This window comes from Eptesicus fuscus, chromosome 1 (genome assembly GCF_027574615.1).
Source record: "Eptesicus fuscus isolate TK198812 chromosome 1, DD_ASM_mEF_20220401, whole genome shotgun sequence".
Lineage (NCBI taxonomy): Eukaryota > Metazoa > Chordata > Mammalia > Chiroptera > Vespertilionidae > Eptesicus > Eptesicus fuscus.
This window is the reverse complement of record NC_072473.1, coordinates 25,487,605-25,502,999: the sequence shown is the minus strand read 5'-3', so window position 1 is coordinate 25,502,999 and position 15,395 is coordinate 25,487,605. Positions and strand designations below refer to the sequence as shown.

The window sequence follows — 15,395 nt, the reverse complement described above, 5'->3', positions numbered from 1 at the left end:
TCAACAAAACAACAAGAAAGCCCACTCTATGGGAGAACATATTTGCAAATGTTATCACTGATAAAGGTTTAACTCCAAAATCTACAGGCAACTTATACAACTTAATAAAAGGAAGATAAATGATCCAATAAAAAAAAAGGGCAATGGACCCAACTAGAATCTTTTCAAAAGAAGACAGAAGGAAGGCCAAGAGACACATGAAAACATGCTCAAAGTCACTAATTATCCGAGAGATGCAAATCAAAACGACAATGCGGTACCATCTCACACCTATCATCAACAAATAAAATTAAGACAAGTGTTGGCGAGGTTGTGGAGAAAAAGAAACCCTCGTGCACTGCTGGTTGGAATGCAGACTGGTGAAGCCACTGTGGAGAACAGTATGGAGTTTCCTCAAAAAACTGAAAATGGAACTCCCATTTAACCCAGTAATCCCACTACTAGGAATATATCTTAAGAAAATAGAAACACTAATCAGAAAGGATATATGCACCCCTATGTTCATAACAGCACAATTTACAATAGCTAAGATTTGGAAACAGCCTAGGTGCCTGTCAACAGATGACTGGATCAGAAAACTATGGTACATCCACACAATGGAATACTATGCTGCCATAAAAAAGAAGGAATTCTTACCATTTGCAGCAACCTGGATGGAACTGGAAAATATTATGCTAAGTGAAATAAGCCAGTCAATGAAAGAAAAATACCACATGACCTCACTCATTTGTGGATAATAAAGAACATTATAAACTGATGAACAAAAAGATAGATACAGAGGTAGTAAAGCATCAAACAGACTGTCAAATTACAGTGGGAAGGTTAAGGAGAGGTGCAGGAGATAAGAGATCAACCGAAGGACTTGTATGCATGCATATAAGCATAACCAATGGATGCAAAAAACTGGGGGGTGAGGGCATGTATGGGAGTGGGGTGGAGGTGGCAATGATAAGATATGTACACATATAATACTTTACTTTAAAAAATGGGAAAAAAACACAGAAAAACAATACAAAAGGATGGGGGTCAGATCAAAGGAACAGAGGAGCCGAACTGAAGGAGTACCTGATAGCCTAAACTAAAACAATTTGAGCAAAAAAATTAATAAAACTTAAAGTTATAGCACAATATAAAATATTCTTGAGTCCCTACTGATATAATTGAAATCACAAATAAATGGGGAAGAAGTTATAAATATTTCTTATAAATAATGTCATATATTCCAGGCTGGTGAGGATCAGTGGTTGAGTGTCGACCTATGAACCAGGAGGTCACAGTTCAATTCCCGGTCAGGGCAAATGCCCCAGTTGCGGGATCAATCACCAGTGTGGGGTGTGCAGGAGGCAGCCGATCAATGATTCTCTCTCATCATTGATCTCTCTGTCTGCTCCCCCCTTACTCTCTGAAATAAATTTTAAAATAGATTTTTTAAAAAGGAATGTCATATAATAGATGTAGATATTCCTTTCTCCAGGAAGTGTAGGTAAACACCCTCCTTCAAGTCTTGGCTGAATTCCAAATGATAGATTATGAGAAAGAGAAGAACAGTAATTTTACAGTGAAGAAATTCAACAGACTTCACCACATTGGTATCATGTACCCCCAGATAAAATGTGATGAGAAGGACACTTTACCTCTATGGTGTTCTTCCCCAAAACCTAGAACTCAGTCTAATCATGAGAAAATCCTAATAAACCTAAATTTGTGGACATTCTGCAACATATTTGACCAATACTGCTCCAAAATATATAAGACATGGGAAACAAGGAAAGGCTAAAAACCTCTGAAAGACCACAGAAAAATAAAGAAATATGACAACTAAATTTAATATGAAACACTAAATTGAATTCTGAATAGAAAAAAAATTATTGTAAAGAATAATCTATATATCTGAATAAAGCCTAGAGTTTAATTAAAAGTAATATATCAACATTTTTTTAGTTTTAACACATGTACTATGTAAGATAACATTAGCAGAAGAAGGTTTGAGTACATGGGGACACTTTGTACTATCTTTACAACTGTTCTCTAAATCTAAAATTATTCTCCACCAAATTTAGGTGTGTTTTTTTTAAAGTGTATATTGCATTGTGATGTATCAAAATAGAATAGCTATTAAGCATACCAGAAATAAACTAGTTCCTTTAAATTGCAAATGTGTAATCCTTTTCTCCATATATGCTTTAAAATTTTCTAAATATGGAGCCAAGAGTCAACATTTCACAGGGTCTTTCAATGATTCTTATACACACCAAAATCTGAGAATTACTTTTCAAGAGCGCTGTGCCTTATAGAAGCCCAAAACTATGTTTAGTCTTTAAAAACCACAGCTTTAATTAATGGTATTATGCAACGTAGCCAAATTTGGAGAAAATTAAAATTCAGCACATACAAAATGAGAAAGGAAATATCAGACAGAGGAGCCTGTGGACAAAATAACTCACTGAGATAATATGTAAATAACTGGTAGTTCCACAGGATAATGGAGTCATGATAGAAGAGCTAAGGAGATACAAAATGTGCAAGTATCCAAGTGGCAGTAAAAAAAAAAAAATGTAGAAAAGGAAGCAACTTGCTTATGCAAATACCACTCACCTTTTCCTGGATCAAAGAAAAGTGACTTCATTATAGAGTGCAGAGAAATTACAACTGGCCTGTTCAATCAACAGGCAGTAACTGCCTTAGTATGAAGTGTTACTCCAAAAACGAATACTGCAGAACTGACAACCCAAAGCAACACCCACCAAGCTAATAAGCAAATGCTCAAGCAAGTTGAAAGACTAACTTGAGCAGCATATAATGAATGAACAGGTGAAAAAGGGAATGAGAATAAACTATGAAAATCAATATGATGAGACTCACTGGTTAAATGATGCCTAACTAGTCCCAAATCTGACCAGAACTACTCCAAACTATAGAGGACATGAGACACAAGGAAAGGCTACTGTGTGCCTCTTCCCACACTCAGTTGCCTTCCAAATTTACTGTAGACTTAACACTGACTCAGGACACCATTTTCATGCCCCAACAGACTCAGGTGGTTTGCAACCTTGCTCCTTCCCCCACCCACACAGCATGACCAACCCTTCTTATATACCCACTCACATTCACTCTGATTGAACTCACTTAGACATTCTTCTGCTGGCATCAGCCCTCACTAAAGTTTACCAGATGTGATGGTTAATTTTATGTGTAAACTTGGCTAGGCTATGGTACCCAGTTGTTTTGTCTAGAAGTTACCATGGTGTTTTTCAGATGTGATTAACATTTAAATAAGTAGGCTTTTAATAAAACAGATAATCCCTCTATAGTGTGCATTAGCATCATCCAATCAGTTGAAAGCCTTGGGAGCAAAGGCTGAAAGCCTCCCAAAAGAAAGAATTATCACCTGAGCTGGTTAGAGTGTTGGCCCATGTACCAGAAGGTCACAGGTTTGATTCTTAGTCAGGGCACATGCCTGGGTTGTGGGTCCCATGGATGTGTCTCTTTCCTATGGATGTGTCCCTTTCCTTTCCTTCCTCGGTAAAATAAATTTTTAAAAAAGAGAATGACCTATGCCTACAGATTGCAAAATAGAAATTCTGTCTGAATTTTCCAGTCTTAGAACTCAAGACTACAATATGAACTTTTGCCTGAATTTCCACCCTGCTCACCTGCCCTGCAGATTTCTCACTTGCTAGCCCCCACAATCACATAAGCCCATTACTTAAATGAATCTCTCTCTCAGCTTTTCACTCTCTCATTCTCCCCCTCTTCTCTGCTCTTATATTAATGATCTACTTTACTATTAGGTCTGTTCTCTGGAGAAGCCTAATGCATTGCCCATTCTAATCATTTTTTCTACCAGTAACACTATAACTATCTTTTCTTATAATGAGATATATGGCAGCTATTTTACAACTGCTACAAACGCTTACATTTTTTTTTCTTAGCAAGGTATAATATTGAGATAAGTTATAAGCAATATATAGGTTTGAGATTCTCATTCTGTTCTTTGCACCAAATAATATAAAATCACTATTCCATATCCTGGCTAGGTTTGAGTCACTTGTAGCTCTTCTTTAAAAGGACATATCCCAGAGTTCTATCCCAAAATACTGAATGAGAATTCCCTCAGTTGATTTTGATTCACAGCCCAGGGTTGAAATCTCTGGACATTAAATCATTTTACTATAGGATCTCCAGCAGTAGAGTCCAAGACCACTTTTTAAAATGAGGAACTTGACTAATGGCAAACAAGTGACATACTCAATGATAGATTGTCCCTTCCCCCAACTGATGGACGAGTATGACATAAAGTCTACCTGCAGCTAGACATTCCTGAACACCTTATATGGACTGTACATTGAACCACCAATCAGCAGCTGCCAAATACCCTAAGCCCCCAATTCCTAAGTTCCTAGGTCCCTAATCATGTGCCTTACATGAAATCACTCATCAGCTGAGTGCCCTAAGCCCTGTCTCCTCCTTTCCTCCACTCAAAAGGCGCTTACACCCTGGCACACCCTCTTTTTTTCCCTCTGGAAGGGAGCCACCAGGGGTCTTCTCTCCAATAAAGCCTGTGTCTTGGTCCCTGCTCCCTGGTCTCTGGCCCTCTGTTTCATCTTTCACTCACATTCCCAAGGTGAAAACATCAGGCTAATATGTTTTGCATATTTCTAGAAGGTTCATTTTATTTTTATATAAATTGCAGAAAAAATGTGACAGGTATTCTTATCTCAGTGAAGGTATATTTTATCATAATATTTAAGAAGTAATCAAGCACAGGCAGTTCTGTTTTATAAAGGTGGTTCATGCCAGGTACACATGAAATTCTCTGGTATATAGTTAGAAGACCTGGCAAATGGCTAAAATCTTGACCATTTATTGTGTTGTTAAAGTTATAAACTTTTATCTGAGGACATATAAATGTCACTGCTTTATGTCTGCTGATATAATCAAAGGAATTTGGTTGACCTCACTTTTCTATTGATGAAACTTTGGCAGATGCATTCAAAGAACTATCATAAATCTTCTAGTAGCTGGCAAAAAATTTACAGAATCACTTTATATTATGGACTAGAGGCCCAGTGCATGAAATTCGATTACGGCGGGGGAGGGGGGGTGGTCCCTCAGCCCAGCCTGCACCCTCTCCAATCCGGGGCCCCTCGAGGGATGTCCGACTGCTGTTTAGGCCTGATCGCACCGGGATCGGGTCTAACCGGGCAGTCGGACATCCCTCTCACATTCCAGTACTGCTGGCTCCCAACTGCTCGCCTGCCTGCCTTCCTGATTGCCCCTAACCGCTTCTGCCTGCCATCCTGATCACCCCCTAACCAGTCCCATGCCAGCCTGATTGATGTCTAACTGCTCCCCTGCCATCCTGTTTGCCCCCAACTTCCCTCGTCTGCCAGCCTGGTCACCCCTAACTGCCCTCCCCTACAGGGTTCATCGCCCCCAACTGCCCTCCCTTGCAGGCCTGGTCCCTCCCAACTGCCCTCCCCTGCTGGCCATCTTGTGGTGGCCATCTTGTGTCCACATGGGGGCAGGATCTTTGACCACATGGGGGCAGCTATCTTGTGTGTTGGAGTGATGGTCAATCTGTTTATTACTCTTTTATTAGATAGGACAGAGGCCTGGTGCATGGGTGGGGGCCAGCTGGTTTGCCCTGAAGGGTATCCCTGATCAGGGTGGGGTTTCCCTTGGGGCATGGGGCGGCCTGGGCGAGAGGCCTGTGGTGGTTTGCAGGTCAGCCACACCCCCTAGCGACCCAAGCGGAGGCCCTGGTATCTGGAATTTATCTTCTGCAATTGAAACTTTGTAGCCTGGAGTGGAGCAAAGCCTCCTGCTCGCTCCATGGCGGCAGCTATTTCTGTTGGAATTTATTTATCTTCTATAATTGAAACTTTGTAGTCTGGAGTGGAGGCCTAGGCTGGCCAGGGCTGCAGAAGCTTGGCTTTCTCCATTGCCCAGGGCAACCCTAGCCTCCGGCTCTTCCAGCTCCGTGGCTGCCGCCATTTCTGTTGGAATTTATTTAACTTCTATAATTGAAACTTTGTAGCCTTGAGTGGAGGCCTGGGCCTGCCAGGGTGTGTGGAAAGCTTGGTTTCCTCCATTGCCAGGGAAATTCAAGCCTCCCTCCTGCTCTCTGTGGCCGCAGCCATCTTAGCTGGGGTTAATTTGCATACTTGCTCTGATTGGCTGGTGGGTGTGGTGGAGTGATTGTTAATTTGCACATTACTCTTATTAGCTAGGATATGAAAAATGCATAATAATCAATATTTTCAGTTATCTACTACTGCTGGATTAATTTTACTCCTTGGTGTCTAATGCAACATTTTCATCTTTTAAAGAATTAAAAATTCACTGGACACACACACATAAAATCAGCTAAGATGCATGTTCCCACCAATGTCTACTTTACCTGTCTTATGTCCAACATTGGAAGAGTGGGCAAAAAATATTCAATATTAGTATTATTTATAAATTACATCACTCTAGTCTGAATTGTGAAATATGGGTTATTAATTTTATGATAATAATAATATTTATTCAGAATCCTAAATAATAAAGAGCTAATATGCTAATGGTCATTACACCGTGATGCGTAATGACCGATCACCAGGAGGGCAAGACAGTGAGCTACAAGTGGGGGAGAGCTACAGGAGAGCTACAGGAGGGCGGAGCTGCGATCTATATGCAGTGGAGAGCTGCAAGTGGCAGTGGGTCGGCAGGCCAGCTGAGGCAAGCGGCAGCGAGCTATTCATGCACAGATTAATGCGCAGAGCTACTAGTAACTGATAATATGCATTCATATCACATTTCACATTAAGGTCCCAACTTTTGTTAATAACATTAACTAAATAGTATAGTTAATAATATTAGCTATCAAAACTTTATCTGAACAAACCAATGGATGTATTTGGCACACACCATGGTTTTCTAAGGTATTATTGAACTTATCACAAAATATAAATTGAATTATTTTATAAAGATAGTCCTAACATTATATTATTACCTGCTTTCTCTTGTTCATTTAACCCAACAGCACTCTTTTGCAAGAAGATAGCCTAAGGGATACTCTACATTATCCAGCTATGAAGTAGTTTTATAAAATCAAGTGTCCCATACATTTAATCCAATGAAGTGGTTTAATTTAGAATGTAATCTGACCAAATATATTTAATAGCATGGCCAGGAAAATCACCACCATCTTTATATATAAAAGCCTAAGCGACCAAACGACTGGTCAACTGGTTGCTATGATGTGCATTGACCACCAGGGGGCAGACATTCCATGCAGGAGCTGCCCCCTGATGGTCAGTGCACTCCCACAGGCGGAGTGCCTTTCAGCTGACCTTCGGTTGCCAGACACAGGGCTCATGGCTGGTAAGCACTGCTGTGCTGGCGCAAGCCTCTCCCGATTGGGACTGACTGGGCGCAAGCCAGCACAGGTGCAGCGGGCCCAAGATGAGTGGGGGCAGCAGGCAGGAGCGCCAGGAGGCGTTGGACTGCCAATTTCGGCCTGATCCCCACAGGCCACACCGAGGGACCCCACTGGTGCACGAATGCACTGGTCCTCTAGTGGTTTATAAAACAGTATCTGTGAGAGAAAAGGAAGTGGACTCTTGGTTCTGCATGGAATCTTGTTATTTGTATTTCCACTTCTCCTCCTACATTTGTAACAACTGAATAAACTGAGAATGTTGTTTCATCCTGTAGCTACAATCACTCTAGACAAAATGATTAGCTAAAATACACCGATATGATCAATATATTTAACAATTAATAGTGAAACAGGCCCTAGCTAGTTTGGCTCAGTGGATAGAGTGTCGGCCTGAGGACTGAAGGGTCCCGGGTTAGATTACAGTCAAAGGCATGTACCTCCATCCTGGCCCAGGTCAGGGCATGTACAGGAGGCAACCATGATATGCCTCTCTCACATTGATGTTTCTCTCTCTGCCTCTACCCTACCCTTCCACTCTCCCTCAAAATCAATGAAAAAATATCCTCGGGTGACGATAAACAAACAAACAAACAAAAATAAAAAAAAAATAAACAACAGTGAAACAGGAATAGATTTTTTAACTTGAAGTATTCTGTACCTTGATTCATTTATATGCTAATTTTTCTAAAAATTAGGTATTATTAATGTGGAAAGAAAAAAGAATTAAGGGGAAAGGGCCTCATAAGGACAACTGCATTTTTCAATAGGTTAATTGAGAAATACATTTGATAAAGGACCAAAGTGAAGAATTGGGAGGGGGGGGGGCGGGGACAAAAGCATTGATAATTGATAGAGACCTGGTGAAAAAGAGAAGCATTTGTAAATTATTTTGGACATCTTACTGACATTTCCAGTTATCATTCTTGGTTTTAATCTTTGACAGCCAAGATGAGCTATGTTGCAATAGCTACACGTACAAGAAAATAATATTCCCTGCCACCAGAAGCTGCTCTCAGCACAGCTCCCCCCTTTATTCCAAGCCAGGGGCTTTACACACAAATGACCAAAGGGAGGGTATTATCCTTCAAGAATTCCTTTTACTAGTTCTCTTTCCCTCAATTTCCAGCTTCAACAGCCTCTTCCTTTCTAGTGGGCTACCCGTGGCCTCACCAAATACACCAGATACTCCATAACTTATCTTCGATCCACGTCCTTCAAGGCATGTTAGGTTTTGTCTTTGCACTCAATCCCTCTTCTTATTGTGTGTGTGTGTGTGTGTGTGTGTGTGTGTGTGTGTGTACAGACATACATACATATGCTGTATAAATTCATACCACTATCAATGGTTTGGAAGAATCAGCACTTTTCTGGCTAGACAAAATCAAGAGATAACACTACTAACAGAGAAGCAAGTCATACAGCTGACAGTACTTGACTGATTAATAAGCCTTTCTTCATGAAATGTTTGTCGTGTAAGAAATCAGAACTTGAAAGCACCATCCACAAAAGCAAAACCAAAATCTTAATATTCTACCCAAAGAATATTGCCCTGGTCAGTGTGGCTCAGTGGTTGGAGAGTTGGCCTGCACTCCAAAGGGTCACAGGTTCAATTCCCAGTCAAGGGAACCTACCTGGGTTGTAGGTTTGAGTCTCAGTCCCTGCTGGGTCTTCTGTGGGAAGGAACCAATTTATGTGACTCTCTCACATTGATGTCTCTCTCTCTCTTTCCTTCTCCCTTCCACTCTCCTATAAATTAATAGAAAGGTATGCTCAGGTGAGGATTAACAACAACAACCAAAAAAGAATATGGCCCAACTCATTGATTCACTTGAAGTAAATGAGGTTTAAAACCATTTAGGCAGAAAGCTATTAAATAATCAGATATTTCCTAGGAATTTGAAACTCCCTAAATATGGTTAACTGACCTTAAATATTCAGAGATTTATTTTTGAAAATGGCAAAAGCCTTCAAAGAAATAAATCAAAAGGACACTGTTTGTTTTTAAAGTATGAGCAAAAACTGAAGAATGATAAGCTCAGAGGGAAGGTAAGAAATGTGAGTAATGCACAGGAAATACTATACAAAACTTAATTTTATATAAGTTGTGTTTTTCACTGAGTTTTAACATTGGCTAGTGAGGTAATTATAGTTTTATGAATGAGGAAGTCAGCACGTAAGCAACTGAGAGTGTAGAAGAAAAGTTCAGAAAATTAAAATGAGAGAAAATTACTCATGTCAAATCATGAAGGAAAGCGATTGCATAAAACATAAGCTTATTCTATTAACTCTCTGGGTCAATATGAGAGTAAGGCATGGAATCAGAAAAGTTTCAAAGGATTATGGTTTTTTCCTAACGTGTTTGAAAAAAACACTCACTTGATTTTAGTGAACGAAAAATCTACAGCTTCAACCAAGATATTTTGGATCTTTAATTTTAACTAGCATAATTGCACCAAATATATTCTCCCTAAACATAATTGTTATGTAGGAAAAGGTATTAGAACTTCTGTAGCAACCTCTGTATCTGTGACAATAGGAAATATTTAAAATAAAATATTATTGAATGCATGAGTATTTCAAACCAAATATATTAATATGCATTCTATTATCAAGTCATTAACAATTAATTTTATATTGGTCCCATATATATTCTCTTGGTGAGCAAAGTGAAGTGAAACAGACTCTTGGGGACATGAGATTAAAGTCAATGTCTGCTGCAATCGTTCAGCACAAATCTGGATGTACATTAGGCCCTGTGGGGAGTGGGCCTAAGCTGCCAGGAGGACAGCCCCTGAGGACTCCAGGACTGTGAGAGGGCACAGACCTGGCTGAGGGACCCCACACTCCGCCAAGTGCATGAATTTTCATGCACTGGGCTTCTAATACAGTATGAAAACTGACCACAAAAATTTCAAATAAATTTTCAGTCCTATATTCATTATGTGTTCATATTTAGTTTTACATTTCTCATTAAAGAAAACCTGGAAAGAATGCCTTTGTTTATACATATGTATATTACTTTCATGGAATTTTGAGGGCCCAGCCGATGTTTGTTTATTGATTTCACTTAGAAAACTGAGTTTTTAAACATTAGGCAGAGTAAAATTATAGGGATAAATTATTCAATAATCTTGGAACCTAATAAGTGGTCTACAAAATTAAGATTTCTTCTATTTAAATAGATTCTTATAGTGAGATCGGCAATGAAATCTCCTAAGGGAATTTAGAAAGTCTACAATTATATTAAAACTAAACAATGGTGTAAGGAAATATAGATTAAATTTTTCCTTCATTGAGAAACTGATCATGTAGTTATTTTCTATGTCTAGTGTATGATTCTATCATGACAATCAACTTATCAAATAGACACGTTATTATTCAGTTATTTTAAAGATTAAACAATTACATATGTCTAAACTGATTAGATAAGTTTACATTGTGACATTTAATATTTGACCCTTGATTTTCTTCACAAACACTGATTATAAAATGCCATAAGCTTCTACCCTGGCGGGTGTGGTTCAGTGCATTGGAGCGTTGTTCTATACACTGAAAGGTCATGGGTTCAATTCCTGGTCAGGGCACATACCTAGGTTGCAGGTTTGCTCTCAGGTTGGGGAGCATATGACAGATAACCAATTGATGTTTTTCTCTCTCACATCAGTGTTTCTCTCTCTCTCTCTCTCTCTCTCTCGTCCACTCTTTAAAGTCAATAAAAACATATTTTAGGTGAAAATTAAAAAACAAAACATAAATAAATTTTAAAAATAACATTAACTTCCAAAGAGAAATAGACACCTCCAAAAAGGTATTAATCAAAACCCTGGGAATAAAACTTCAATTGAAAGTAAGCCCTTTACTCATAACTTTAAAACCATCTGAGAACACTTATAATATTCTGTTACTCTATCTTGTACCTTGAGAACAGAGACCACATTTGATTCTTCTGTGTATTTCCAGACTCATACTGTCCAACATACATTTTCAGTATATAAATGCTTATTAAATTATTGCATAAATGCTATAAATACCTAGGTACGTCTTTCACTCTAATGTCTTTGAATTCTAATACATTTACAATCTTTAATTTCCATATACATATGTAATATCTTGTGTGTATTTACTTGGGACAATAAGGGGGTAAAAATGCCAGTTTTATGTTTCCTTTTGTTTTGATCTGTTTCTCCACTAGAATACAAATCCCAAAGACTTTGGCTCTCTCTGTTACTAATATACGCCCAAATACTAGACCATTTTAGATAATCAATAAATATTTGTTGAATGAATGAATGAATGAATGAGCGAATGAAAGGCAGATTGAGATCAGTGGTATTCCCAACCACTGTGGCTTATTCCTTAGAACACAGTTAAAAGCTTAAAGTACAAATGAGGTTGTGGGGGATGAATACATCCACATTATTGTGTGCTTTCTCTAAGAATGCACCGACATTTTTTGTTTCCTGCCCGAGAAAACTGAAGTCTGTACAGGAAAGAAATTTGCAAACCAGGTGAAATGGGTGAACAACCCAGGATGCCCGTGTTGAGATCATTGAAACTGTCTATATTGGGGTGCAGACAGGGCAGAAGGAATGTGTTCCTAGGGCTGTGCTGAACGAGGAAGAGATGAGACAGAATAAAGGGAGTGAAGAGCAAATTCAAAAAGAGTGAAAGATGGAGAGGCGGGAAGAGTCAGTGAGATTTTGGAGGCGGTGCTCTGCTGACAGAGAAGGGTGAGCTTGATGATGAACAGGAGAAAAGTGGAGTAATAAGGTCTAGGAACGGAGTCAGGCTCTCAGAATGGTTAGTACGGATGGTGAAGCCATTCACAGCTTTGTGATGTTAAATGTAACCAATGATACCACAGAAGGACTATGATTAATGAAACAATCACATTAGGACGATATTCAAATACGTTGCTCAAAGAAATCAAGTGCAGTTGATTTACTGAGAGCAGTTTCACTTCTCTTCATGAGTAACATTTTAAAATATCATATGCCCCAGGTGCCCAGCACTGAGACGCCCTCCTCACCCAGAGACTGGGATGGAATCTGGCAAACTAAAATGCTGTCAGCCTCCTCGGGCCCCCCTCACGCCCCCCCCGCGACGGGTCCTCCCCGCCCCTCCCCCAACGCTCTTGAGTAACGGTCACTTCTTCCGGCCCACCTCAGAGCCAACCGCCAACCGCCAACGGCTAACGGTCACTTCTTCCGGCCCACCTCAGAGCCAACCGCCAACCGCCAACGGCTAACGGTCACTTCTTCCGGCCCACCTCAGAGCCAACCGCCAACCGCCGACGGCTAACAGCTGGCCGCCTGTCGCTTGAGCACGCCTCTCTCACCTGGCCACTTACTCCCAGGCCTCCAGAAATGGCGAATCCTCCGCCCTCCTATGTGCGCCAGAACTACCATCCAGACTGTGAGGCCGCTGTCAACCACCAGATCAACCTGGAGCTCTACGCAGCCTACGTGTACACATCCATTGCCTTCTACTTTCAAAGCCACGAATTGGCCTTGAATCACTGCACCCAGTACTTCCAGAAGCGGTCTCTCAAGAAGAGGGAGCAGGCTGAGAGGCTGATGTGGCTGCAGAACCAGCGCGGGGGCCGAGTCCTCCTGGAGAACATCCACAGGCCACAGCAGGATGGATGGGGAAGCAGCCTGATGGCCATGGAGTTCGCCATGCTCCTGGCGAAGAGAGTGAACCAGAGCCTGCTCAATCTGCATAACCTGGCCATCGACAAGAAGGACGCCCACCTGTGCGAATTCCTGGAGAGTCACTGCCTGCACGAACAGGTGGAGTTCATCAAAGAGTTGGGGGACCATATCACCCAACTGCGCAAGATGGGAGCCCCAGAATCTGGCCTGGCAGAGTACCTCTTCGACGCGCTCACCCTGAATGCCAGCAAGAAGAACTGAGCCTGGACTGCCTGACTGGTAGCCACGGGGTGACTTCCCCTGGCCACCGTGCCCAGCATGCGTACTGCCATACTGCCCTTGCAAAACGGTCACTTAAGTTTATATGTTCAAGTTTTACCGTTTCTTCAAATAAAGTTATTGGTTCTTAAATAAATAAAGGTCTTTCCTTGATTCATGTGTGCAAAACCCTCACCTTTTAAAAGTTAAAACAGGTATCCAGGAGTCTCCAACCATGGCTCAATTAGGTGCAGCTCGGGACCGGCCATGGAGGAGGAGGTAGGTATTCCTTGGGACCCTGGATGGAGGGAGGGGAGAGGTATTCCCTGGGTTCCTGGATGGAGGGAGGAGGAATTCCCTGGGACCCCGATGGAGGAGGAGGGATTCCCTGGGACCCTGAGTGGAGGGAGGGAAGAGGTATTCCCTGGGGCCCTGGATGGAGGGAGGAGGGATTCCCTGGGACCCTGAGTGGAGGGAGGGGAGAGGTATTCCCTGGGGCCCTGGATGGAGAGATGAAGGATTCCATAGGACCCCGATGGAGGAGAAGTAATTTCCTGGGACCCTGAGTGGAGGGAGGGGAGAGGTATTCCCTGGGGCCCTGGATGGAGGGAGGAGGGATTCCATAGGACCCCGATGGAGGAGGAGGGATTCCCTGGGACCCTGAGTGGAGGGAGGGAAGAGGTATTCCTTGGGGCCCTGGATGGAGGGAGGAGGGATTGCATGGCCCCTGGGAAAACACAAAATTAATGTACCGCTTATAAACAATGTATATGGGGGTGCAGTCAGGTGCATGGTCTCGGGCCCTGTGAATGTGGATGAATGTTCATGCTAAAAGTATAAAACATATCCTGAAAATCACCGGTGTCCTTGCCTCTGGAGAAAGGGTGAACAGAATGGGATTGGGCAGGGATTAAAATAAAGGATTCTTATACTCAACCTACACTTTTTTAGTTTACCAAAATATGCAAATATTAATATTTGTTCACATCTGGGTATCAAGATGGAGACCCCTTCCTCTAAGAACAGAGTAAATGGAATTGTAACGTTGCAGAGGGTCCTTGGTCAACTGTGAGAGTAAATAGCTACTCTGTGCATAGCAGATGTGTTTTCCGTTGCTCAGCTCTCACCCTCCCCCACCCCTACTTACATAGGACAGTACACGTGTTTGGCATCTGAGCCTTTTCATCTCCCCAAACTACACTCCAAGACAGTGAATGAATTTAAGACAATTACAGACCTGCAGAGAAGGGAAACAATAGGACACATTTTCCTAGAAGGGCAAAACACTAGTGTTCCAATGTCAGAAATATGTGTTTATTTTGGCAAGAGGGAGTGTTCCTATCCTACCTGTGAGCTCCATGCCATGTATCCCCAAATGAGAACGCAACTGAATAACTGACACACTCCACTCTCCCATTTTGAGCAAAACCTTAGCAGTGAATTGGACATCACAGTTCTAGATCAGATCCATGCTAATTACCTAGGTTAATCAAGTAAGTCCTTTATTCATAAATATAAATGAACAAAGGTTTGCCAGATGTACGAGGAAGGTAAAATAGAAGATCACAATAAACACACAGAACTATTTCATTTTGGGGGAAAACTCATAAAACATGGGAATAAAAGAGAATTTTACCAAAAATTCAAATTCATATTCTCAGAATTTTAAGGGGAGAAAATGTGTTTATAAAATAAAATAAAAAAATGTCTACTATAGAAGGAAACAATTAGAGGACAGATAAAGTACTTGCAAGATAGAAATATTATTGCAAAATTTAAAACATTAAATGCCTGGTACTCAGGGAAGAGTCTCCCTGTCTCACACAGGCTGTGATGGAACCTGGAAGACCTAGATGGTGCGCGGCCCACTTGGGCCCCCCTCAAACCCCCCCACTGCCCTCTCCACAATGGATCCTCTCTCCAAGCCCCTCCCCCCCCCCAATGGTCAAGAGTAAAGGTCACCTCTTCCTTTTCCGGTCCCACCTCAGAGCCAACGGTCAGTTGCCAGCAGCCTAGCACCTGAGAAGCCTGTCTCGGGTCAGCCTGGGAAGGTCCCC

General features: G+C 41.4%; 1 protein-coding gene across 1 annotated transcript; it reads left to right on the top strand.

Annotated features, from left to right (window-relative positions):
- The first annotated feature begins 12,784 nt into the window (after nt 1–12,784).
- On the top strand, nt 12,785–13,341 carry LOC129149114 (ferritin heavy chain-like). Its single transcript, XM_054715924.1, has one exon. The coding sequence runs from the start codon at nt 12,793–12,795 to the stop codon at nt 13,339–13,341; it is 549 nt and encodes a 182-aa protein (XP_054571899.1). The 5' UTR covers nt 12,785–12,792.
- The last annotated feature ends 2,054 nt before the right edge of the window (nt 13,342–15,395 follow it).